General features: G+C 35.2%; 4 protein-coding genes across 6 annotated transcripts; 2 read left to right on the top strand and 2 right to left on the bottom strand.

The window, feature by feature from the left end:
• The first annotated feature begins 1,627 nt into the window (after nt 1-1,627).
• On the top strand, nt 1,628-9,552 carry LOC105132907 (uncharacterized). 3 transcript variants are annotated; one of them, XM_011036650.1, is made up of 14 exons: nt 1,629-1,928; nt 4,372-4,483; nt 5,479-5,591; nt 6,246-6,368; nt 6,448-6,674; nt 6,864-6,939; nt 7,086-7,172; nt 7,273-7,353; nt 7,499-7,531; nt 7,705-7,758; nt 7,847-7,888; nt 8,105-8,183; nt 8,264-8,334; nt 8,965-9,552. In XM_011036650.1, exons 1-14 carry the CDS (start codon nt 1,764-1,766, stop codon nt 9,052-9,054), a joined length of 1,353 nt encoding a protein of 450 aa, XP_011034952.1. In that variant the 5' UTR covers nt 1,629-1,763; the 3' UTR covers nt 9,055-9,552. The 3 variants fall into 3 exon arrangements, with proteins under 3 accessions (XP_011034953.1, XP_011034952.1, XP_011034951.1); XM_011036649.1 differs by lacking the exon at nt 1,629-1,928 and adding an exon at nt 2,908-3,115; XM_011036651.1 differs by lacking the exons at nt 4,372-4,483; nt 5,479-5,591 and having other exon boundaries at nt 1,628-1,928.
• Nucleotides 9,553-13,188: 3,636 nt separating this feature from the next.
• On the top strand, nt 13,189-18,512 carry LOC105132909 (phospholipase D delta-like). Its single transcript, XM_011036652.1, has 10 exons — nt 13,189-14,287; nt 14,901-15,017; nt 15,548-15,742; nt 15,878-16,159; nt 16,250-16,318; nt 16,448-16,595; nt 16,854-17,002; nt 17,357-17,506; nt 17,748-17,948; nt 18,132-18,512. The coding sequence occupies exons 1-10, from the start codon at nt 13,391-13,393 to the stop codon at nt 18,423-18,425; spliced, it is 2,502 nt and encodes an 833-aa protein (XP_011034954.1). The 5' UTR covers nt 13,189-13,390; the 3' UTR covers nt 18,426-18,512.
• A 153-nt stretch (nt 18,513-18,665) lies between these two features.
• LOC105132910 (plastocyanin B, chloroplastic) lies at nt 18,666-19,545 on the bottom strand. Its single transcript, XM_011036653.1, has one exon. The coding sequence runs from the start codon at nt 19,383-19,385 to the stop codon at nt 18,879-18,881; it is 507 nt and encodes a 168-aa protein (XP_011034955.1). The 5' UTR covers nt 19,386-19,545; the 3' UTR covers nt 18,666-18,878.
• Nucleotides 19,546-22,164: 2,619 nt separating this feature from the next.
• Nucleotides 22,165-23,308, bottom strand: LOC105132906 (uncharacterized). Its single transcript, XM_011036648.1, has 4 exons — nt 23,133-23,308; nt 22,976-23,058; nt 22,632-22,889; nt 22,165-22,546 (listed from the first exon to the last, which is right to left on the bottom strand). Exons 1-4 carry the CDS (start codon nt 23,245-23,247, stop codon nt 22,382-22,384), a joined length of 621 nt encoding a protein of 206 aa, XP_011034950.1. The 5' UTR covers nt 23,248-23,308; the 3' UTR covers nt 22,165-22,381.
• Between the last annotated feature and the right edge of the window lie 159 nt (nt 23,309-23,467).

The raw sequence follows: 23,467 nt of genomic DNA, 5'->3' as shown, positions 1-23,467 counted from the left end.
AAAACACCATCCGGTTTTTTATTTTTTATGAACCCGCGAACATACAGATAATCTTTGCATCTAAAATTTTCTACCAGTACTAAATGAAATGAAATCGACTTGTATTTTGCCCCTAATTTTTATCATCCAGGCCGATAAATGCTCATACCCTGTTATTTAGTGGGTTAATCCATTTTTTTAAATGATAATGTTAAAAAAAAATTCAATTCAGAATAGAACTTGAATTGGACTAAATTTTGAATTGGACTAAATTCTGAATCAACAGATGATCGGGTTAACCTTTTTATTATCTTGATCAGATTTTATAACTATACTCGGTTGAGTTTCGCCACTGCATCCCCACTATTACTCGTAATCTTGCAGTGGCAGGAGTGTCGGCCACCGCACGTTATTCGCTGCGGAGCATCAAGCATCTTTGCTAGCACGCGCAGAGCCGAGAGATATTTTCAAGGTTTTTAAAATTTTTCCATCACGACAAACTTGACAAATAACATTCACGTTAAACTCGAACGTGGTTTCTGTTGCTGGAGTCGAATACTGAACTGGGCTGACACATCGGGGCCTTCTTGAGCCATAACCCACCAAGAAGGTAAAGCCTGATCAGGTTTAAGGTCCTGGTCCGGATTCAAACTTCCTTCTGCACTCTATCTTTATACCTCGTTATCTTTCTCATTCCGGCCTCTAAATTTCCTCCCACCCCCTTAATTACCCTCAATAAGAGCAGCACAGAACCCAAATTCTTAATACATCTAAACGACAAATTCTATCATAGATTTTTTTTATTTAATTTTTCTTAAAATCTCATCCGGGAAGCTTGCCTTCTTAGATCCGCGACCAATTTTGTTTTGCCAGCACTCCTTGAGTTAGCAACCTTACTCGGTGAGGCAAAAGTAAACTTGCACGCTTCAATGCGTAATTATCCCCTTTCCGAGGCCGAAATAGAATCCTAGCTTGAATAATTGGGGCTGGTTTTTCTTGCAAGCAACGTATCACTCACCAGATCACTGTCACACTTTACTTTTATTGATCCTACAAAAAGAAAGAATAGTGTCATAGTCTAAGGTATAACTTCCCTGTTGATGTTTTTGGTAGAAGAAAGAAACAGGAACGAAAAGTGTAACGGGCACGACTTTAACTTGTTAATTTAATTGCTTCTTTTTTATTTTTTAATATCTTCTGCATCTTTCCCTTAAAGGTCTTCAAGGAACAAAAGAATCGTATTTTATGGAAGAAATTTATTAGGTACAGATGTGATATATTCTCGTTAAATGCAAAAGCATAAGATTTATTATGAAAATTATGTAGAAATCTCACGTTCATGTGAACTGCACTGCAATGTGATAGTTTTATCCTTGTAATAAATCTGGCATGTAATAAAATTCTTGGAATTTTGTTAGACTATTGTTTTTACATAGCTATGCAAAAAATCAAGAACTAGGGTGTTTACGTTGTAATTACGGGACACTTAAAACAAAGGAGAAAAGTACAAAGAAAAAAGAAAGAAAGAAATAATATTTAATCTAAAGAAATGATAAAAACTTTCCCTTTTATCTTCCGGTATTACAGCTAGAGTATCACAAAATTTATCAGCATAAATAACTTCACTTGCTCTCACGAATATAAATATGGAAGTGTGTGTTTCACTTATTCATCCAAAGAAATCTCTGCACCTTTATGTGTCACTGTTGGGTTCTTTCGGCAAGGAGAGGGTTACTTTCTTTTGCTCCTTCCCTTCCTAGTCCCACTTCAGCTGTTGTTGAGAAATGGAAAAGTTGTCAGGTTTAAGCCATCTCTTCATGACAATATTTCTGCATCATTTCTCAACGTTTATGGTGATCCCTGCCATTACTGATGTCACAATGTCGGCCTTATGCCCTGGAAGAGATGAGTGTTCTTTGGCCATTTACCTAACCGGATTCCAACAAGCGGTATGTTCTTCTGTTTCTCATTTTCTTTTTGCCCTTTCCCATTAAACATTCTTAATGATTTCACTCATGTCTTCACCCTTTCTCTGCTAATTGAAGGTCACGATATATGATTCTGTTCTTTGTTAATTATCAACCATTTGTTTTCCCATCAATCATTTACAGGCATAATATATCTTACTTCAAGTTTAGTCCTTGAAATTCTGGTTAAAGAATCAAACATATATTCTTCTTGAATCCAAAATCCCGTATCATGAGGCCACAGTGTAGTGTATGCAGTTAACAAAAAGAGTTTCTCTGTCCTCTCTGCCTCTCCAATCATAGGAAGTTTCCTTTCAGTTTCAGTAGATATACAGTTTGGATGCACTTGCCACCGTATGCGGAGAATCTGCTAACCGCTAACTCATACCCCACCTTTTCACTTTTCTGGTAATTTGAGTTTGATACAGTCAACTTTAGGGTTACCCCATGTTAACTTGACATAGATTAGAAGAAGCCTAACCAAGAATTCTGCTGGACTGATCCATCTCTGACTCGATATGAAATGGGCTCACTCAAAACTCACACGCCTAGAGAAATTACGGTACATGAGTACGAAGCAGGTTCTTAAGAAGTTCAGGACGAGAAATTCAAGCCATAATGAATCCTTTTACACTGCCACTGGTCTTCCTGCTTCGGTTGTGGTGAAATCAAGACAATAAGAGTTAGAAGTAACTGACTTTACAAGGTTGCTGATTTCTTTGACATATTTTTGGAATAGTGGTAGTTTTGCTGTCATGTGCTAGCGTTTACAGCAGTGAAATTGACACCCACTACCTCCCAAACGCTCAACTACGATAGTGAGCTTTAAATGTCAGATGCCTCGAGCCTAAACACAAGACAAATTTTTTCCAGGTTATATGTAGACGTTATTTACTGGTGGTGCTTTAATAGCATGTTTTAATTTTATAGGTTTTGGCACGTAGCTTTTGCTTTTGCTTTAGTTAGTTCCTTCGAGCCTCCGCATGCAAGCAATGGGAAAGAGAGAGGAAAAACTTTCGGCATTAAGCCATCTTTTCTTGACTCAATTTCTTCACTCCTTCTCAACATCCATGGTGACTCCAGCCGTGACTGATGTTTTTATGTCCGCACTTTGTCCTGGAGAAGATGAATGCTCCCTGGCCATTTATCTAAGTGGACTTCAAAAAACGGTAATTTTTGTTTTTTATTTTTTCTTGTTGTTATCAATTATTCTTGTTTCTTTTCAGGTGTTTAACCCTCAACCAAGCATCCTCCCAAGTTGAATTTCTAGTCCTCGACCGTGCTAAAATTCCTTTCCATTTCAATCTACCAAAATATAAGCTTAATTAGTGAGTTTGTGCAAGAAGAAGAAAATTTTTCCTGCTAATTGTGCTTATTGTTTTTAATCAAAAGCATTTTGCATTTAATTTTAGGCCAACAATAGTGACTGCTTTTAAGGATAATCATGTTATAAAACTCTCCAATTCAAAGCATGAAATTGGTGGAGTCTATTATCTATCTAATTTCTTCCATGCATATGCTGTTTTTTTTTTATTAGGCTCTGATTATAATTTTTTTTGTTAGTGTTTTTGTTTCTGATTTTTTTTTCAAAATACACTTGATTTAAAAAAAAATATATTTTTTAATAGTCCTAATATGTTAATATAAAAATATTTTAATATATTTTTAAATTAAAAATATTTTTTTTTAAAAAAGACAATGCTACGTGCAAAGCTTTGGCCTAGTCTATGGCATGAATTAAATCAACCTCGTGAAACGAAACTTCCCATGGGTGTCACCAAGCCTTTTAGCTATTTCAATTTAAAATTCTTGTCAAAGAAAATAAAATATCCAAGTGTCTTGTCTCTAAAAAGCATCACCTTTGAGGACCCACGATCACATCTTGCTTACAAAATTGGGTTCCGAATGCCGTGTTTTGTAGTTCGTTGGAAGTACCACAGCTTATTGGTTACTTTTTATAAAATTCAAACCTGAAACTTAACAACAATCTTAAGCACAGGACCGTCTCCTGAGGAACAATGACAATAGTTGACAGTGACATGTAGGTTGTCGCAATCTCCCTTCTTTTTCTTTGGAACTCGTTTTTCTTCAAGAACTTTCGCTTGCCTGCCCTCTTATGCTCATATCTTTTCTTACATAGTTATACGGTCGGTCATGTATTGTTTTGTGGCTTAATCTAAGCTATGATTTGATGTCTCTGTAAAAAAAAATATTTAAGATAAGATGGACTTGGGCCGAGTCAAGTTTTGGGTCGGCGGGTTACTTGATTAACATGCCGGCCTTTGAGGTTTTTCATTTTTTTCACAGAAAGAAGAAAGACTGGGAGCTTGGAATTTCAGTTTAAAAAACTCCAAAAAAAGAAACATTGTTCGGAATGGAAGTAAAGAATTGGTGGCAATCAATAAAGATGCCTTGTTTTATGCAGATTATAGGGCTTGGGACGCTGGTAACGATGCCTTTGATAGGGAACATGTCGGACAAGTATGGTCGGAAAGCTTTGCTTACTGTTCCAATGAGTCTTATAATAGTTCCCTCAGGTAAGCATGTACTGTTTCGTTGGATTCCAGGAGATTTGCTATGAATGATCGAGCGGTAATTCAATAATCTACTGTCCTCGAAGAGTAATTAAATAATAACTCAATACTTGCAATTTAACAAAATAAATTATTTAATTCTTTTAGTTTTGGAAACTACTACCTATTGGATCTGCCTATTTCTGCATTTGTTTTTAATTCAATCTTCCTTTTTGTCAATACCATATATATATATATATATATATATATTGTTTTCCTTCATTGAAAATGAAGAATAAAGAAAAAAGAAAGGAGGGAATTTTGATAAGAAAAAAAAAACGTTTTTGAAGAAAAAAACTATTACCTAAAAGATTTGTAAGTTTATAAACTGTCATGATTGACGCATTTCAAGCTTCCTATATATAGCTCTACTTTCGTTGTTATAGGTTGGGGATTTTCAACATTATGGTTGGTTAGTCGTTATTTGATTGTCAATATATATGTATAGAAGCCTGCTTCAATCAAGTCAGTTGAAGAAATTTCAACGTAATGGGTGGTTAGTCGTGATTTTACTTGATTGCGAATACAAGCTGTTCCAATAAAGGAAGATGAGGAAAAAAAAAATAATGACAAGAACTTTAGAACAATTACGTTGATTTAATCCTAATCATTTGACTAGACCCCCTTCAATCAAAGAAAAGGAGAAGCTCATGACATAAACCGTTGAATTTAATTACAACTAGTGTCTCTTTAGTATTATAATACAAGGTATTTTTTAAAAATATTTTCATTTAAAAATATATTAAACTTTTTTTATTTTTTTTGGTCATTAATATATCAAAACCATTTAAATGTACCAAAATATAGATTTTAAAACAAACAAAAAAAATGTACTAAGTGAATCTAATTCACGCCATCATTACTGAATTAATTAGCAAGACCGAAGTCAATTTTCTTTTAATCGATTTCTTTAAGAAAATGCTTGCGGGAACCGTACTTGAGTTGAAATATTATTGCAGCCATACTGGCCTACAGCAGGACCAGGAACTTCTTTTATGCGTATTATGTCGTCAGGACTCTCGTGTCCATGGTCTGTGAAGGAAGCGTCCAATGCCTCGCTCTCGCCTATGTTGTAAGCACCTTCCCACCCCTTCTTTCAAAGAGTATTATTGTACATTTATACTTGTACCTCTGATGGATATACCGTATGGCTTGGTATTTTCTTTCCACAAGCTGTAAAGCCCACCATTTTTTTAGATTGGTTAAAGCCTAACATTGTTTCTGGATCATGCTCAAACAGGCCCAATGTTGTAAAATGAACGTCTGCAATTATTTGCTAAGCAGCGCTGCGATTCGTCCGTGTCAGTCACACTTGTTGATATAGTTATCAAAATTGGGTCTGAATTGGTCAAGGCTCGGGGTCATGATTTTGTGAAGTGAATCCATGATTAACATGTTTGTATTTTAAAATAATATCATTTTAAAAAAATTAAATTTGTTTTTATAGATTTAGATCTATCGGACCACTGGACTTTACCGGTCAATATCCATCATGATTGGAAAAAAAAAAAAAAAACCTAACCTGGGCAAGATTCGACATATTACCGAATCAAGATCGAAATTAGTGTTTGTTGACCGATGTTCAGCACTGAATATTGTCATAGAACAGGCTTGGAATCGGGTCGGTTGGTTTTGTTTAAAAAGTGAACTGGGCTAAAGTAAAATGAAACAACGCGGGTCATTATTTGTCTTCGTTTCCCTTTAGATCACCTCTTTCTATCTCCAGGCAGACAATGTTCCGGAGAATCGGCGAGCCTCGACGTTTGGGATTCTTACAGGCATTGCATCCTCCGCTTTCGTATGCGGAAACCTCTCCACTCGTTTCCTCTCCACCTCCTCCACCTTCCAGGTACAAAACACACTCTCTGTCTCTCCGTTTCCGTCTCCTTTTCTTAACGCTTTTATCATTAACTTAACCTTTTCATCAGGTTTCTGCCTTAGTGGCAATCGCAGCTCTAGTGTACATGAGGTTTTTTCTTCAGGACTCCATCATCGATGAACAACTCTCTACGCCAATACTAACAAATAAGGGGGACGGGAAAGGAAAAGGAAAAGCTAATGCTGCATGCTGTGCACGTGAAATTCCAAGCAAAAACGTGCAGGTTTTTAAATCAGCACCTTCCTTGGAGGATATGCTCTGCTTGCTTAAGAGCAGGTTAGTGGCTCCTCCTCTATAAATCGTAAACTTTTTTTCTATCGATACTTCAACTGATGAATATGTGGGAGCAAGGGAATTTGTGCCAAGGCATTCTACTTGTAACAAGTGCTTGACTTTACTCGCTTCTGAAGTTTTTCTGGAGCTTCCGTTTTCGCAAATATTTATATGTATAGTGATTATATGCAGTGTGACCCTTTCGCAAGCTGCTGTTGTTGCATTTTTCTACAGTCTTGCGGAAGTTGGCCTTCATGCTTCATTAATGGTACTTTCCTAATTACATGAATTAGGCTTACGGTGTGTTGTGAGAATGATTCGATATCATTAGGCGCTGCCCACATTATCATTTGGGTTTAAAAACAAATTCATCATATTTATGTATGAGACTTAATGGTAAGTTTTTCTTTGCAGTACTATTTGAAGGCGCAATTTCACTTTAGCAAGGATCAATTTGCTGATTTGATGGTGATTTCTGGGATTGCAGGGACCGTTTCACAGGTAATTGTAAACTCTATTTTGTTTCGGTTTTAATGACATTCTCTGTCACTTGTTTCCCATAGTGCTTTCCAACATAGAATTATTGCTGAACAACCTGCAGTTGGTTATTATGCCTTTATTGACTCCTGCTCTTGGAGAAGCAAGGCTGCTTGCAGTGGGGCTCTTTTTTACCTGTGTACATGTAAGTACCTTGGATTCTATACAATTTCAATTGAGCCCAAAATGTTATTTGAACCAGAATAATGTCCTTAACTAGTTGTTAGGTCTATAAGCTGTAACCTTTATGTCAGGTCGTGTCATTGAATAATTTATGGCATTTGATGCAGGTGTTTCTTTACAGCATAGCGTGGACCTTCTGGGTACTTCTTTGAAACTTAAGACATGACAACAAGCTTCTTCCTTCTATTTTTGGATGCCTTTTCTATTACTTTGTATTAGGCTTTTCAATTTTACTCATTGTTTCTGGTATATGCTTTCTCTAATTTTTGTCATGTCTTCGCATTGCTAACTTCTTCAAAGCTGATCCTTACAGGTACCTTATGTTGCTTCCATGTTCTCTCTTCTGTTTGTGTTTTCACAACCATGTGTAAGTAATTGCTTCATTTGTTACTGTGAAGTTCGTCTTCATTTAGCTTACAGCATTCTCTAAATAATATTACAAAGATAAATTGCAGATGCGAAGCATTGTGTCGAAGCAAGTAGGATCCTATGAGCAGGTACTATATTTACCAGTGCTTCAAGATTTTAGTCGGTAGACTGAGTCTTGACAGAAAATAATGCATGTTAAACAACAAATGAAGTTATCCTGTAGTTTGCATTCAATATTCTTCAGTTCAAGACACACCAAATGTCTTCTTATTTGCATATGGATATGGGTCCTGTTTGTGTAGCATGAGTGCCTTTAATGCTTATAATTCTCTTTTCCTTTTCAGGGGAAGGCTCAGGGGTGCATTTCTGGAATAAGTTCCTTCGCCAATGTCATTTCTCCCTTGGTTTTCTCTCCTTTAACAGGTGAGTGGAGTTTCATTTTTGAAATTATTTTCTGGCCTAAAGTTCAAACGAAAACTTAGAAAGTCAAAATTGTTTTCCAGCTTTATTCCTCTCTGAAAGGGCGCCGTTCCCCTTCCCTGGTTTCAGTATTATGTGCGTCGGATTTGCATCGGTAAGAGCTCTTACATTATGTTTTGTTAGTACTGAGCAATAGCCAAAGCTTAATCTGTTCTATAATGAGCTAGGAATCTAGTCAGTTTAGTGATGTGTACTGTCCAATTTAGTTGGGAGTTATGGTACCAGACTCCGTCAAACACAAATCTATTATGTCTATACTTAAGGCTTAGCCTGATCTGCCCATAAGTCCAGTCTATCCAACCTAGCCATAGTGTCTAGTTGACAGAGCCCATATGGAATTGATGAAAACTATGTTTAAGGCTGTCAAGTTGCAAGCTGGGATTGAATATAAAAGCACAAGAATACCCATAACTCCAGTCTGTTCAAACTTGGCCATGATACCGAGATGCAAACTGTCCATCTTATATCTATGAAACTTATGTTTGAGAGACTCAATTTGCAAGCTGAGCTTGAATTTAAAAGCATGAGAATACCCATTCAATCAACTGGACCTCGAAAATGGGGCTTCCCAGCTCAATTTTGACTCCCAGTTCTCCTGTATCTTATTGTGAGGATTATGTGCATTTTAATCTTTGCAGGACTCTGCAGGCTCTGTGTGTTTGCTATTAAACGCAGTGTTAGCTATTTACTGATAATTTTCATGCTCTTTAACAATTTTATGTAGATGATAGCCTTCATTCAGAGTCTCATGATGAGGACCGCTCCTCCCATTGCAAATCAAAAGGTCGTTAATGCCAACTATGTGGATGCCTAGTTATTAAAAAGGTTTCTCAAACAACAGTCATAGCTTCTCTGTTTTAAGCTGAGCCCTAGTGTTTTATATCTTATCCTCAAAACCTCCCTGGTATATTTGTTTATGGGGAGCACTAGAAACCAAGATTGGAATTTCTAGAATCGAAAGTCTCGTCTAGCTACAATGGATCCATGCCAAATGTAAGTGCCAAACCATTTCATCTCCAGACCTGAACCTCCAAGAGTAGACAGCAAGATGCCAGAGCTTAAATTCTGGATGGCATTAGTGTCAGGTGTTGACAGTGTAGTTTGTATTATTATATAGGGTCCGTGTATCGCTTGCCCGAAAAGTAACAAACAACTTAATATATGGGAAGCAATGTATACTTTTTTTTTCATGTGCACTGTTCTCCGAGGAAGAAAGGGAGATTTGTAAAGTGTAAACGGATTGTTGGTGTTAAGCCAAATATAAACTAGTTTGGCTCCCTGCAAGCAGATTCTGGGACCCGTGATCTCGACGTAAAAAAATTATTTTTTTCTTATTAATCTGCATGTCTTGAGAGATCAAGCAAGGTTTTTGGCATTGACACGTGACATTAAATTTAGAGATTAAAGTCCAACTAACAAAATATAAAACATGAAGTATACACGAAGTTGAGCGCCACAAGTTTTATTAGGTTCCACTCGATTCAAACCTGGTTCCAGTCATTGAGTAGTTGAGTTATTTTATTTTTGTTTTAAATTTTAAATTTTTACTTGGTTTAAATTGGGTTTAACTGGTTAATTAAATCATAAATTAATATATTATGTTATTTAAATTTTGACCCAATCAATATTAAAATTAATTTAAATTAAAATTCAACTCAACTAGTTTGTTGAGTTAACCCATCACAATTTTTAAATCCAATCCAGTGATTCACTTGAGGTAAATTTTAAGTCACAAGATAAATAGTTTAACTTAAGTTAATTTAAATAAATTTATTTTTTAATTTTTATAAAAAATTTAAAATAAAAAAATATAAAATCAATGAGTTTTAATTAATTTTTTCTCGAGCTAATCAGGCCATGATTGAGCTTTTAATAGGAGTACATTGAATTAATTCTCTTTTATTTTGGTTAATACATGACCCAACCTAGATCTCTAGTTACAAATCAACCTACCGATTCAAATCAAATTTTAAAACAATAACTTATCAAATTTAGCCAAGTGATAGCTATTGCCTGCATTCTGTTGTGAGCCAAAAAAATTTCCTTGCAAAAAAAATTCTATATGTAAGTTTTTTGATATATTTTTGTACATAAAAAATTAAATGCATATTAAAAAATTTATTTACATATGTAATCAAATGTATCAAGAATTATGCATGTTAAAAATAATAAAAAATTATTAACAATAATTAAAATTAAAATTAAAAAAATTAAGAGATAAATATAAATCAAAATATTTAATCTTCTAAGACGGGATATTTACCTGGTAGTCTTTAATGAATTTTTTTATTGAGATAAATTTTTTATTCAATCAAACAATATTAAAAATAAACAAACATATTAAATTGATTAAATAAAATAAAAGTTAAAAAGTATTATGCAATATAGCATATATTAGAAATTTTATCTAAAAATAAATATTTTTTATTCTAAAAAACAAAGTTCTTGTATACAAGATAAAAAAATATTATAGATGAATCAAAATAATATTTTTTTAAATTAAATATGCACAACACTATAAACAATTATTTGTCCAAAAAAGTTTAAATAAGCAAAAAAATAAAATCACATATAAGGAATATTAATTGAAATATAAATTTAAAATTTATTTTTAAAAAATATATGTTAAAAAAATATCAATTAAAAAAATAATATTAAAAAAAATAAATGAAGTGTTGTAGCTTAACTCATTAAACTTGTGACCCAAAATATAAATTGAACTGGGTTCAATAAATTTTTTTACTTGTAATGAATTTATATTTAACTTAAAAAAAAGTCAAGGAAGCCCAAACTAACTAGTGTACTTGAACCATTGCAATGAAAAGGCTAGGAGTGTTGGTGAGCCTTCAAGCTCAGGGTTAGGGGCTTGCATTTTTTTATTTTTTGATTTTTAAGAAGTGAATAACAAGTTATTTATTTTTTTTTTTAAAAAAATAAATGATACATCACTCATTAAAGTAGATGACATGTTGTATATAAGAACAATTCTAGCCATCACAATGGAGTCTATAAAATCAAGGTAACAACTCTTTTGGTCAAAAAATTCAATTTTAAATCATTTTAATCCAAAAACACTTTACCAATACTCTTATACCACCCACAAATCATTTTGTGAACTTTAAATACAAAAAAAATAGTTTAAAAAATAAAAATCAAACTAGGTTAATTTTAACTTTATCAACTTGGATATATTTTTTATGTAATATTGAGATTTTAAACAATTATCATGAAACCTCTCTCATTTCATAAAAACCATGGGCACAAAGAAAATTCATTTTAGAGGTTGGAAATGGAATGAATGATAATTTTTTTTTATTGTTGGAATTTAACAACCTATCTTTTTAACAAGGAATTGAAAAATAACACAAACAAACTATATATTAAAATTAATTTTTTAAAATATAAGGAATCTAAATTATATAAATTTTGTTATTTTAAATATAGTGTAATCTCTAGTATGCTTTTTATCTCTTTTTTTAATTTTAAAATTAATTAAAAAATTAGAAGCAATTCATTTTTAATTAAGATAAAATCACATGAAATAAAATCATGAAAACCAAAATGAATTGTTAGAAGATAATGTTACGTGGGTGTTTGGATGGTGCCAAGCTACAGTTAATCAGGCACGCCTTTTAATGTATTCTATGATGTAATAATAGCTATCGTGCACACGGGGGATAAGAAAACGCAGCAAAGTAAATGGTTTGAATAACCCATACGTTACAGAAATGAAGAAGGTTTCTATCCTCCTCGACCCCACGTCATCAGAGCTGCCACGCCACGTGACAACTCGTGTTGGTAACTATCTGCATTTAAGGAGGTGTTAATTACGCTTCAAGAAGCATCAGATTAGGTTGGCAAATTTCTTGATTTTCTTCATTTTAAAATGAAAAAAAGTTTTTTCTTTCTTATTTATTGCCGGACCATCACATGATTTTCGAAACTCACAACTGTCCAGCATCACCCACACAGGATCATGAATTTGAATTTGTTGTAGAGTACCCTAGCCAGTTTATGTTTTTTAAAATATTCTTTATTTAAAAATATTTATTTTCTTCTAATTTTAAAATGAAAAATAATAAAATGTTCAATGTACTTTTTTAAATTAGGATAAAAATCCATTCTTTTTATTTAAAGGAAAAGATGCAAAGCATTCTTGGACTAATATTTATAATGGAATAAAGTTTAATCAAGATATAAAATTCTTAAAATATCATTTATATCTAAATAATTTTAATTTAAAAAATCAAATAAGAGAACAAATCTCCTTATCATCTTTCTTATTTATTAAAATCATAGATTCAAGAAAAGACATGGCGGGAAATAAATAATTAATTTATTAGTTATGTCAAGCCTTAAAGAGATGCTATTCCACAAGACAAAATTAATGGTGCCTGACCAAAAATTTACAATTGAATAATAAAATAAAAATATTTTTCTTTTTAAATTTTAGATTAGTCAAGTGGGTTTCTAACTATTGAGTCAATTAATTTTCTACTGTTTTTTTTTTAATTTAGACCAGTTTAAATATTAAATTAACCAATCTTAAATTAAGCCATCAAATCAATCCAAGTTATATAACTAGCTTGTAAGCTAAAACAAAGCTATTTCCTTTTTAATTCTTCTACACCAAATAATAAAATAAAAAATTATTTTTTAAGATCTTAACTGCTTCATGTATGAAAGTTTTAATTAGATCAATGAATGAATGAATTAATTTTAAATTTGAATTAATCTATATTTTAAATCAACCATTTTCTACGAGCCAATCCGAGGTATATACCTGTTGGCTAAAACAAAGCTCGTCGCTTTTTAATTCTTTCACGCCAAAGTCAACTTGCCATTTTAGAACTAACTTCTGACGACATCTAATTAACTTCTACGATCAGGTAGATTATTTATTTAATGTTTTGCACAAACACAACCATCATTACCATCCACGTGTCACTATATTCTTCGCTGTTAATACAGCTCACACCGCCCCAGACTCTCTCCCCCGTTTCTTTCTGCGTTCTCGAAGCCATCAGTTAAAGCCCTGCTTGGCTTCATCGGAAAAACCGAGAAACATACCGCGATACAGTTACTATAATTACACTTTTAGTATCCGAGATTTCACGTTCCTCGGCAAGGTTTTTTGGCTTGCTTTTAGAATGGCAGCAGCAGACAATAATCCGAGGACAGCAACGTCGATTCTCCATGGAGACCTCGAATTAAAAATAATCGAAGCTCGACGGTTACCAAACATGGATTTAGTATCAGAGCGTCTCCGTCGGTGTTTTAGCGCATTCGACCCGTGCCGGCACCCATTCTCTAAAGAAAGAAAGAAACAGCAAAACCATCGACACAAGATCATTACCAGCGACCCGTACGTAACAGTCTGTGTCTCGGGAGCAACAGTCGCTCGCACGCGAGTGATTTCAAACAATCAAAACCCGGTTTGGAACGAACATTTCAAGATTCCTTTGGCTCATCCGGCAGAAAAGATTGATTTTTACGTGAAAGATAATGACATGTTCGGTGCTGAGTTGATAGGGACCGCAAGTGTTGAAGTTGAGGAGATTTTGTCAGGTGAAACGATCAGTGCTTGGTTTCCCATTATTGGAATGTACGGAAAACCGCCAAAAACTGATTGTGCCCTTCACGTCGAGATGAGGTTTACGAAATGTGAGCAGCCTGATGACAAACTCGGGGTTGAGAATTGTTATTTTCCGGTGAGGCATGGAGGGAACGTTACCCTTTATCAGGACGCGCATGTGCCGGATTCGGGCTTGCCTGAGATTGAATTGGAGAACGGGAATGTGTTTAGGCATGGGAAATGTTGGGAGGATATTTGTCATGCTATAGTAGAAGCACATCATTTGGTATATATAGCTGGTTGGTCGATTTTTCATAAGGTGAAATTGGTGAGGGAGCCTTCGAAGCCATTGCCGAGAGGAGGGGATTTGAATTTGGGAGAGTTGCTCAAGTATAAATCACAAGAAGGTGTGCGAGTTTTGTTGCTGGTTTGGGATGATAAGACTTCCCATAATAAGTTTTTTCTTCGTACGGTATGTTTTTATTTGACTGTTTGAAGATTTTTTTTTTATGGGATAAGTTGTGTTTTTGGATTCTTGGATTTTGTTTTTTAATTGATGTTTATGATTAGTTCTTGAGTGGAAAGGACAGAAATAATTGGTGATAGCGATACCTGAGACTGGAATTTGTACAGTACTAGAATCTTGCTAAATTTGGAATTTGATGCTTCTGGCTTTCTTGAATTTGGATTTCTTTGTCTGTTTACGGTTGGTGTTTGATGGGTTAAAAAATTGAAGGATTTGTATTCTTTGATTCTTGGATTCTGTTTTTTAATTGATTGTTTATAGGGCTACTGGTGGGAAAGAAGTTGCAGCTTGGTCTACTGTTTATACCAACTGGATTCTTGCTAAAATTGGACAGATGATTGACTTGTTATTAATTGCTCGAAGTTCAACTGGCTTTTCTGTATATACATGGTTTATTTAGTGAATGTGGAGGATTTATTATATGCTCCTGTTTTGGTTAATTTTTACTGTAGAAGTTAATTGTTGCTGTTTGCTGAAAGTGATTCTATACTTGAGTTATCGTTGGTTGAATTGTGATTGGAGATTCTTAATAGTAATGTTCAAAACGTGTTGCTTGCAGAATGGAGTGATGCAGACTCATGATGAAGAAACTCGGAAGTTTTTCAAGCATTCTTCAGTGAATTGTGTGTTGTCACCTCGTTATGCTAGCAGTAAGCTCAGCATTTTCAGGCAGCAGGCATGCTTAGTTTTCCACTTACTGTACCATCATTTTCTTCATCAGTTCTAACATGACTAATCACTAATACTGTGATTGTTTGATATTAGAATTGCTTGCTTATCATATGAGCAGTGGTTTGCAGTTTTTTCTGGGCTTAGACATGGCGATACTTCTAGCCACATCTTTGATCATGCTACTTTGTCCTGTTTCTTAAAAAGTTAATAAAGGATTGAGGAATTAGAAATATAAGGAAAATAGGTTTAAAGATGAAGTCTTCCCTGCTGCAGAGATCAAAAACATGTGCACACCTGTTTATTGTATTTTATCCTCAATCCAGAGTGAATTATTAACAAATCATCAAACTTAGACATGTGTGTCAAAATGACATCCTAACATTGTCTAATCAAGGATATGTTTCATCGATGCTGGTGATATCTATAAAATTCACTCGGAATGCCTCTATAAGTCTAACTCCATAGATTTCACTCTTATGTTCTCTGATTGAACAGCACCTTTGCTGACAGCTTTATTGTGATATCTATTTTCAGGTTATTGGGACCCTCTATACACACCATCAAAAATGTGTACTTGTGGATACACAGGCATCTGGAAACAACCGGAAGATAACTGCTTTTATAGGGGGTCTAGATCTTTGTGATGGCCGCTATGATACACCAGAACATCGCTTATTTCGGGATCTTGACACTGTATTTCAGGATGATTATCATAATCCAACTTTTCCTGTGAGTATTCAATTTCTCTGATGATACACTGTGATCAATCTTCATGTTCAGGATATATATTTAGCATGCTCTTCCAGATCATTGGCACTAGCATAGCGAACTATCCATTTACCTTGTATGTTCTTTTAATGGTAGGCAGGAACAAAGGGTCCAAGGCAACCATGGCATGATTTGCATTGCAAAATTGAAGGGCCTGCTGCATATGATGTGCTTACTAACTTTGAGCAGCGATGGAGGAAAGCCTCAAAATGGTCAGAGTTTGGACGAAGTTTCAAAAGGGCAACTCATTGGCGTGACGATGCATTAATAAAGTTAGAACGGATCTCATGGATACTTGGTCCTTCCCCATCAGTCCCCAATGATGATCCTACATTTTGGGTGTCTGAGGAAGATGACCCTGAAAACTGGCATGTTCAGGTTCATTAGCATGCACTTTCCTATGCAAACCTTTTGGACCTTATATTTTGTAACATTAAATTTTCATTAGCGGCTCTTTTGAATTGACAGGTTTTCCGATCTATAGATTCAGGATCTTTGAAAGGATTTCCCAAAGATGTTTATCAAGCTGAAAAACAGGTCAATTTTTTCGTATACTGGAAAAAAAAAATGTGTGTGACCTTTCTGTTGATTTGGCATGACCATCACCGCATTTGAATTTTTACATTACCATAATTGATCAAATTCTATTTCATCTTTTTGTTGCAGAATCTCGTTTGTGCTAAAAATCTGGTTATTGACAAGAGCATTCAGACAGCATACATTCAGGCAATCAGATCTGCCCAACACTTCATATATATTGAGAATCAATATTTCCTTGGGTCATCATTTGCATGGTCGGATTATAAAAATGCAGGTTATTTCACTGTCTTAAAAATATACTTAAACAATCACCTCATCTATGCTGCTAAAATAAACATTTTCTAACAGAGTATGTCTTCTGTCATAAACTCATAATCCTGGATTTAAAAACATTTCAGCTATTAATTTAGGTCTAGGTCACAGTAATACCTATTGTTTACTTGACTTTCATATCTGCCTCAGAAATTCTCATAAAAGGCACTTTTCCTTTTATTTCAACCATTTTTTTTTTTTGTACTTTTGGTATGGTTAGGTGCCGAAAACTTAATTCCTATGGAGTTGGCATTGAAGATTGCAAGTAAAATAAGAGCAAAGGAGAGATTCACTGTTTATGTAGTAATACCAATGTGGCCCGAGGGCGTTCCCACTTCCGCCTCTGTTCAAGAAATCCTCTTTTGGCAGGTGATTTTACATGCAGTTTTTGTTATTTCTTAAGTGTGAAGTTGAGAACACTGCAAGGATGGAGAGGAAGATTCAATTTTTTTATTTTCAAGTTTACCACATTTGCATCGCTTAAGCAAGACGATGTTCTAAATAATATTTTGCTGCATTTTTATAAAAATTTTATTCTGCTTTCCTACCTTTATGCCATGCTTTCTGGTGGTAACGGCAATTCTCTAAATCTCCATATTTTGCTGCTGTTAATTTCTTGAGCGATGGCAGTCATTTGTTTTCTTTCCAAGAGGGAAATTGTGTCCTCCTTTATTTGCCATATGAATTTTATCCATGTGACTAATGTGTTTTTTTTTGTTACAGGGACAGACAATGCAAATGATGTATGAAGTCATAGCAAATGAGTTGAAATCCATGAATCTTGAGAATTCACACCCACAAGACTACTTAAATTTCTACTGTCTTGGTAATAGGGAAGAGGTGCAAGGTTCAACCAATTCTGGTGATCAAACGGTAACAATACTGCACACTGCACGGAACTTATCTTCCACCTATCCAATGATCACACATTCTTTTCCAAGAAGATAAAAACTTCTGATAACTAAAAAGGATCGATTGATTTCCATTCATTCATTGAGTGGAAAACGGGGAAGAGGCAGAGTTATTATAGTTCCGTTGATACACTAGCTAATTTCAAGCATAGCATCATATATGTTCCTTTTGTCTTGATAATTTTGTGGTGACCATTTTTCAGGTTTCAATATCTCAAAAATTTCAACGGTTTATGATTTACGTACATGCAAAGGGAATGGTAGTCGATGATGCGTATGTAATACTGGGGTCTGCCAACATTAACCAACGATCTATGGCCGGTTCAAGGGATACTGAGATAGCGATGGGTGCGTATCAGCCCCATCATACATGGAGCAATAAGAAGAGGCATCCACGAGGCCAGGTTTATACCTTCATTATTGTAGTTCAAACCTGAAACAATTCCTTCAGTTTTATTGCCTACATTCTAGGATATCCCAGAGCCCAAGCCAATTTAATTGCTATCGAACATTTTCTCACTGGATATGCCTTTGTAAGGATTCTAACCTCGGTTAGCTGATCAAGCTTATTGATGTGTCTTCTTCAGGTATACGGATACCGAATGTCTCTCTGGGCAGAACACTTGGGGTTGGTTGATAACTCGTTTAAAGAGCCTGAAAGTCTGGATTGTGTCAAGAGTGTGAACAAAATCGCTGAAGATAACTGGAAGAAGTTCACGGCGGAAAATTTTACACTATTGCAAGGACACCTTCTTAAATACCCTGTGCAGGTAGATGGAAATGGCAAAGTAAGCCCCTTCCCAGGACAAGAGACTTTCCCAGATGTTGGTGGTAAGGTGCTCGGAGTCCGTACAAACCTCCCTGATGCATTAACTACATAGGTTCCAGTTTTGTTTTCGTTTACGAGGAACAACAACATACAGCTTATACTGATTCAATCAAGGTCTAGAGCCTTCTCAACTGTGCAATTTACTGGTGGCTGCCAATGTACTATAATTCCAATTACGGAATGGTGAATAAAAAGATCAGTCTGATGAATTCTGTATCTAGATCTGGCCACAGCAAGAGCTTCGACACTGCATTTTATAATTCTGCAGCTAGGGAAAAGGGGAAACTACATCTGCAAGAATTATCTGGTAATTAATGTATAGGATACAAACTGCACACGAATGCTCAAAGATGAAACATGATGCATCACAAAAACCACAACGTTGATAAAAATTAAAGGGCATAATACAATCTCTGTCCATCCCAGACACTCTCTCATTACTGCTTTCCAAAAAATAAGAAGAGACACATGAGATGATCCTTACAGATTCTTCATGTAACTAAACTTAATTAACGATCACTTTTCCCACCATGCCAGCTCCCTGGTGAGGAGAACAGTAGAAAGTGTATTCACCTTTGTCGCTCAAGGCAACTTCGTAAGTCTCTCCTTTGGCGTTGAGGAGATCCTCCTCGCTCATGGAGATTTTTGACACATCAACCCCACTTGGAACAGCGTCCTCGTCGAAGAGAACGTTATGTGGGAACCCGGCATTGTTCTTGAAGACAATCTTTTCACCAGCGGGTACAGAGAATTCGCTGGGAACAAAAGCCAATGATCCATCATCACCTCCAAGCAAGACGTCAATGGCCATAGCATTGCTAGCAATCATTGCGCTAGCAGCGGTGGCAACAGCAGCAGCACCGACTTCTTTCAATGAAGCCTTGATGCTGAGCCTTGGAAGTGGAGAGGCTGAAACCTTGGCACTGACACTGACTCTGGCATTGGAGGCACTGGCTGCCTTAAGACCGGTGAAAGATGGGATAGAAACAGCAGCAGAGGTGACGGTGGCCATTCTTGAACTTTTTTGTCCTGGTTTTTGCTGGTCTTGTTTGTGTTGTGTGCTGAAGGCGATTAATCGGAAGGAGTAGGGAATCTAGCTGGTTTTAATGGCGATGGAGTGCAAATGTGAGGCTGAGAGGTTCTTTTTGTGTGGTTTAAATTTTGCAGTTGAATGTGTGATTAGATAATGCGTGGCAAAGTGAATGGGCAGAGGAACTGGGTTATCTCTGAGGATTGCTCTCATTGGCTGGTTCGGATGTTCCTGACGTGGCATAAGTGTTTGAGCTGGACAAGAAACTGGTCCTTCATTTTTACCTTATCTTGAAATCTCAGGAATAAATTATGCTCACCACTGCTTGCCCTTTTGAGAGAAAATATTTTCTTCTTGACGAAGAGGGTGATAAGGAAATTTAACTAATAACGGATTAAATTGTTTTTTATTTAAAAAAATTAAAATATTTTTTTATTTTTTAAAAATTATTTTTAATATTAACACATTAAAAACATTATTTTAAATAAAAAATTAAAATTTAAAAAAATATGATTTGCACCCTGTTTCTGAACATACATTAAGTCTTACATATATTATGATGAGATGGAGGGTATTTTTATAAGAATATATTTTTATATTTTTAATTTTTAATTTCTACATAAAAAACAAATAAAAAAATTAATTTAATTTTTTTAAGATAAAAATCATTTTAAAAAACAAGTTAAATCGTATAATCAGACAGATAATCCGTGGACAAACTACGTCCATTCACTTTGCCATCCATTATCTAATCACACATTAACTTTGCCATGCATTTCTGCTCAACAAAACGACTTCACTTCTTAAGTTTTGTTATCCTAGTTTGTTATTAAATGAAGCTAGAAATGGGATCGATTGACAATTAGCTACATGGCTGGCTTTCAAACTCAATTATCAAAGCAGATTCGTGCTGTTCTTCCCCACAGCTGCACACCATCTGTTCCAATCATGTGCTCCAAACAAAATACATGGTAAAGATGGCATCTCTGTAGCACATATTTTGGCTAATGACGACCCTTCTAAGTCAATTTATTTTTACATTTCAAAAATATTTTCTTGAAAATAATTGATAATTTTTTTATATTTTTAATTTAATTTTTTTATATTTTTTAATTATTTTGATACATTGATATTCAAAATAAATTTTAAAAAATAAAAAAAATTATTTTAATATATATATATATATATATATATAAATATATATTTTAAAAAAACCTTTAAAAAAACAATTCATGATATGGTTCAGACAGCCTTAAAAACCACCGGGGGTTTTTTATACAAAAAAAGGAAGGGTTGGTGACTTGGTGATAGTCATAGAAATCACCAGGGCAGTGCCTGTCCAAGATCACTTCACCATAAATAACAACAAATTTAACCACAAGATGCTGTCTAATTTAGACATTTCATTATGCACACATGAAGAGGGTAGTTGAATAATTGGAAGGACTCTGATATCAGATCTATGCTTTAATTCAACCATCCCCAATACCTCCAACTGCAGATGGCACAGTGTAGACTTTAAAGTTAAGAAACTTCGGCTTAATCAAATTATGTCCCAGGAAGGAAGCAAGAGCACCTTAAAGCATCAGTTGCTAGCGCATCCTATTTGCAAGATGCTTAAAAATGATTACCCGGTAGTAATTCAGCCAAACTACAAGTAACTTGTTACGATTCACATATTGCCACCTGAAGGACTGCAGATCCACTGCAATCTACAGATGGTTCATCCAAAAGCACACACATGCTGTCTGATTTTGCAGTCACTAACTACCAAGGTTAAGAAGCTTGGAAACTATACGTATGGTTTTTTTAAAAATCAAAAGAAAATTCCAAAACACTATTTCCCACCATTTCCACCCTGGATCTAGTTTCTAAAAACAAAGCAAAAAGGAAAGAAAACAAAGAAGACAGGTTTAAAATCTCAGTTCTAACATAAACGCATGTCAAAACTAAAAATCCATTGGAAAAAAATAGAGATGCTAAGCACTACAGATGGATACTGGAAAAATAAGAGCATCTCAATCTGCTTCTGTTTCATTTAACAAAACCTGACCTACCCAACTGCTTGCTCACAGAATTCCATTATTGAGTATAAACAGCTCAGCTAATTCACTTAGTTTCCGCATAATATCACGAGAAGTTTCTCCAATAACCGTTATTTGTTAAATAACACTATTCATTGGTCTGACAAATATCATTCTTCCATCGCACATGTTATAGTTGCAATATTTTCTTTTTCCAATAATCAGGAAAAATGTCAGATAAGAAACAATAACTGCTATGATTAGTGACTACCAAACTAGCTTTATTGATATCCACTAATAGGTCCCCATAGAAAGTATAGCACAGGCTTAGGTAATCTGCATTCAAGCACCTCAACCAAATAGAGCAGGGTTCCTAGATCCGCAGACTGACATCATATTTATCTTCTACTCTCTTAGGCTCTAATGATGAATTTTTCCTCAAGATATATGAATATCAACCACAAGACCATATGTGCCCACCAAAAGGGCCATTGAAAAGATTTTCATTTCTCTAACAGTAATTTGTAATATATATGAGGGCAAAATGATTAAGAGCAATACAAACAAGAGATCACGCATCCGCAAAACTTAGAATAGAATGCTTGTCAACTCACAAATTTCAAGAGATCAAAGCAGACCTATCACAACTTATGCATACTATCAAAATTCTAATCTCAAAAGGTTACTGTCTAACAATACCAACGCTTGATCTTCCAAATTCCATCGACAACATTATGCGCAATTCCAGATAAAGTTTTTTCATCATAAATATTCATTCCAACATTATTAACTTTATGTTCAGCTCAAAATGAAACCTCACTTGTTATTAATGACACTAACATTCCAACTAGAACTAATAACAACATGAAAGACCCCCATGTACAACCCCAATATACACAAGTTCCCAGTATAATAAACAGAATGTACATCATAAGATCAATAATTTTCACCTCTTTAGATCGGAAACACATTGCTACCACCATCATCCACATCAAACAACTTGAATCCACCATCCCATTTAGCGTCTCGATAATTAAAGCCCGGGTTCACATAGCATTTCATCTCATGAAACAAGTTCAAATTATCCACTAGCTTATGAAACACATTGCAACCGCAACACTGCAAGAGAAATAAATAAATAAAATTTAACAACAAACCCTAACACTCCAAATCAAATAAATAACCAAAGTGACCCGATAATTACCTGAACGAAGACAGTGCCATCAGTGTAAGCATGGGGATTGATAGCGCGCGTAGTTCTTTGACCACAAACATTACAAGTGAAGGCCACGCGCATTCGCCTACGTGGAGATTTCGTGAAGAGAGACCACGGGAGAGTCGAGACTTTCTCCGTATTGAATCCGTCCTCAGACACAGCTGTCACTGAAGGTCCTTCCATGCCTGACCCTGTAGTCCATCCTCTCACCGATGCCGCACTCAATACCAATCCCATCGCCGCATCCTAATTCCCGAAATTGCCCCGATATAATCATCAATTTACCAATCTGTCAGTGTGAAAAAAATTGAACGAAAAATTAATTTTTTTACCTTGGAGAAAGAGTGGTTGTTGAAGAGAGGGACGATGCTGGAATCGTGAGAGCTGGATTGGAGATCCGAATCTTTCTTATCCTCTGATATTATAAAAATAAAATAAAAACGAATTGTAAAGGAGAGAGATGATAGAGAGTGTGTGGAGGGGACTTACTTTTTGAAGAAACGTGGAATCGGAGGAGTATGGGAGGAGTATTCAGTTCCTTTCGTTTTGGAGAAAAGGAGGAGAGAGAGGAGGAGATTGCGGCGGAGGAACTTAGAGCTTCCATGGCGGAGAAGAGACGCGAATGTCTTTGCAATGGCAGCGCCAGTAATGCTCGTGCGGAGTTGGGTTTTAGTGTCGGCCGATGCCTAGTGTATGGGCTTCATCTCGAACCTATTAATAGCCCAAAATAACAATGTGGGCTTTTTTCAATCTCTAGCCCAATGTACGGAAATAAAGAGATAGTATACCATTGACGTGTTTGCCTTTTTTTGTTTATCGTGCTT

Source organism: Populus euphratica, unplaced genomic scaffold, assembly GCF_000495115.2.
Source record: "Populus euphratica unplaced genomic scaffold, PopEup_1.0 scaffold68.1, whole genome shotgun sequence".
NCBI classification, from domain to species: domain Eukaryota; kingdom Viridiplantae; phylum Streptophyta; class Magnoliopsida; order Malpighiales; family Salicaceae; genus Populus; species Populus euphratica.
The sequence above is the reverse complement of the archived record's forward strand: the minus strand, read 5'-3'. Positions and strand labels throughout refer to the sequence as shown.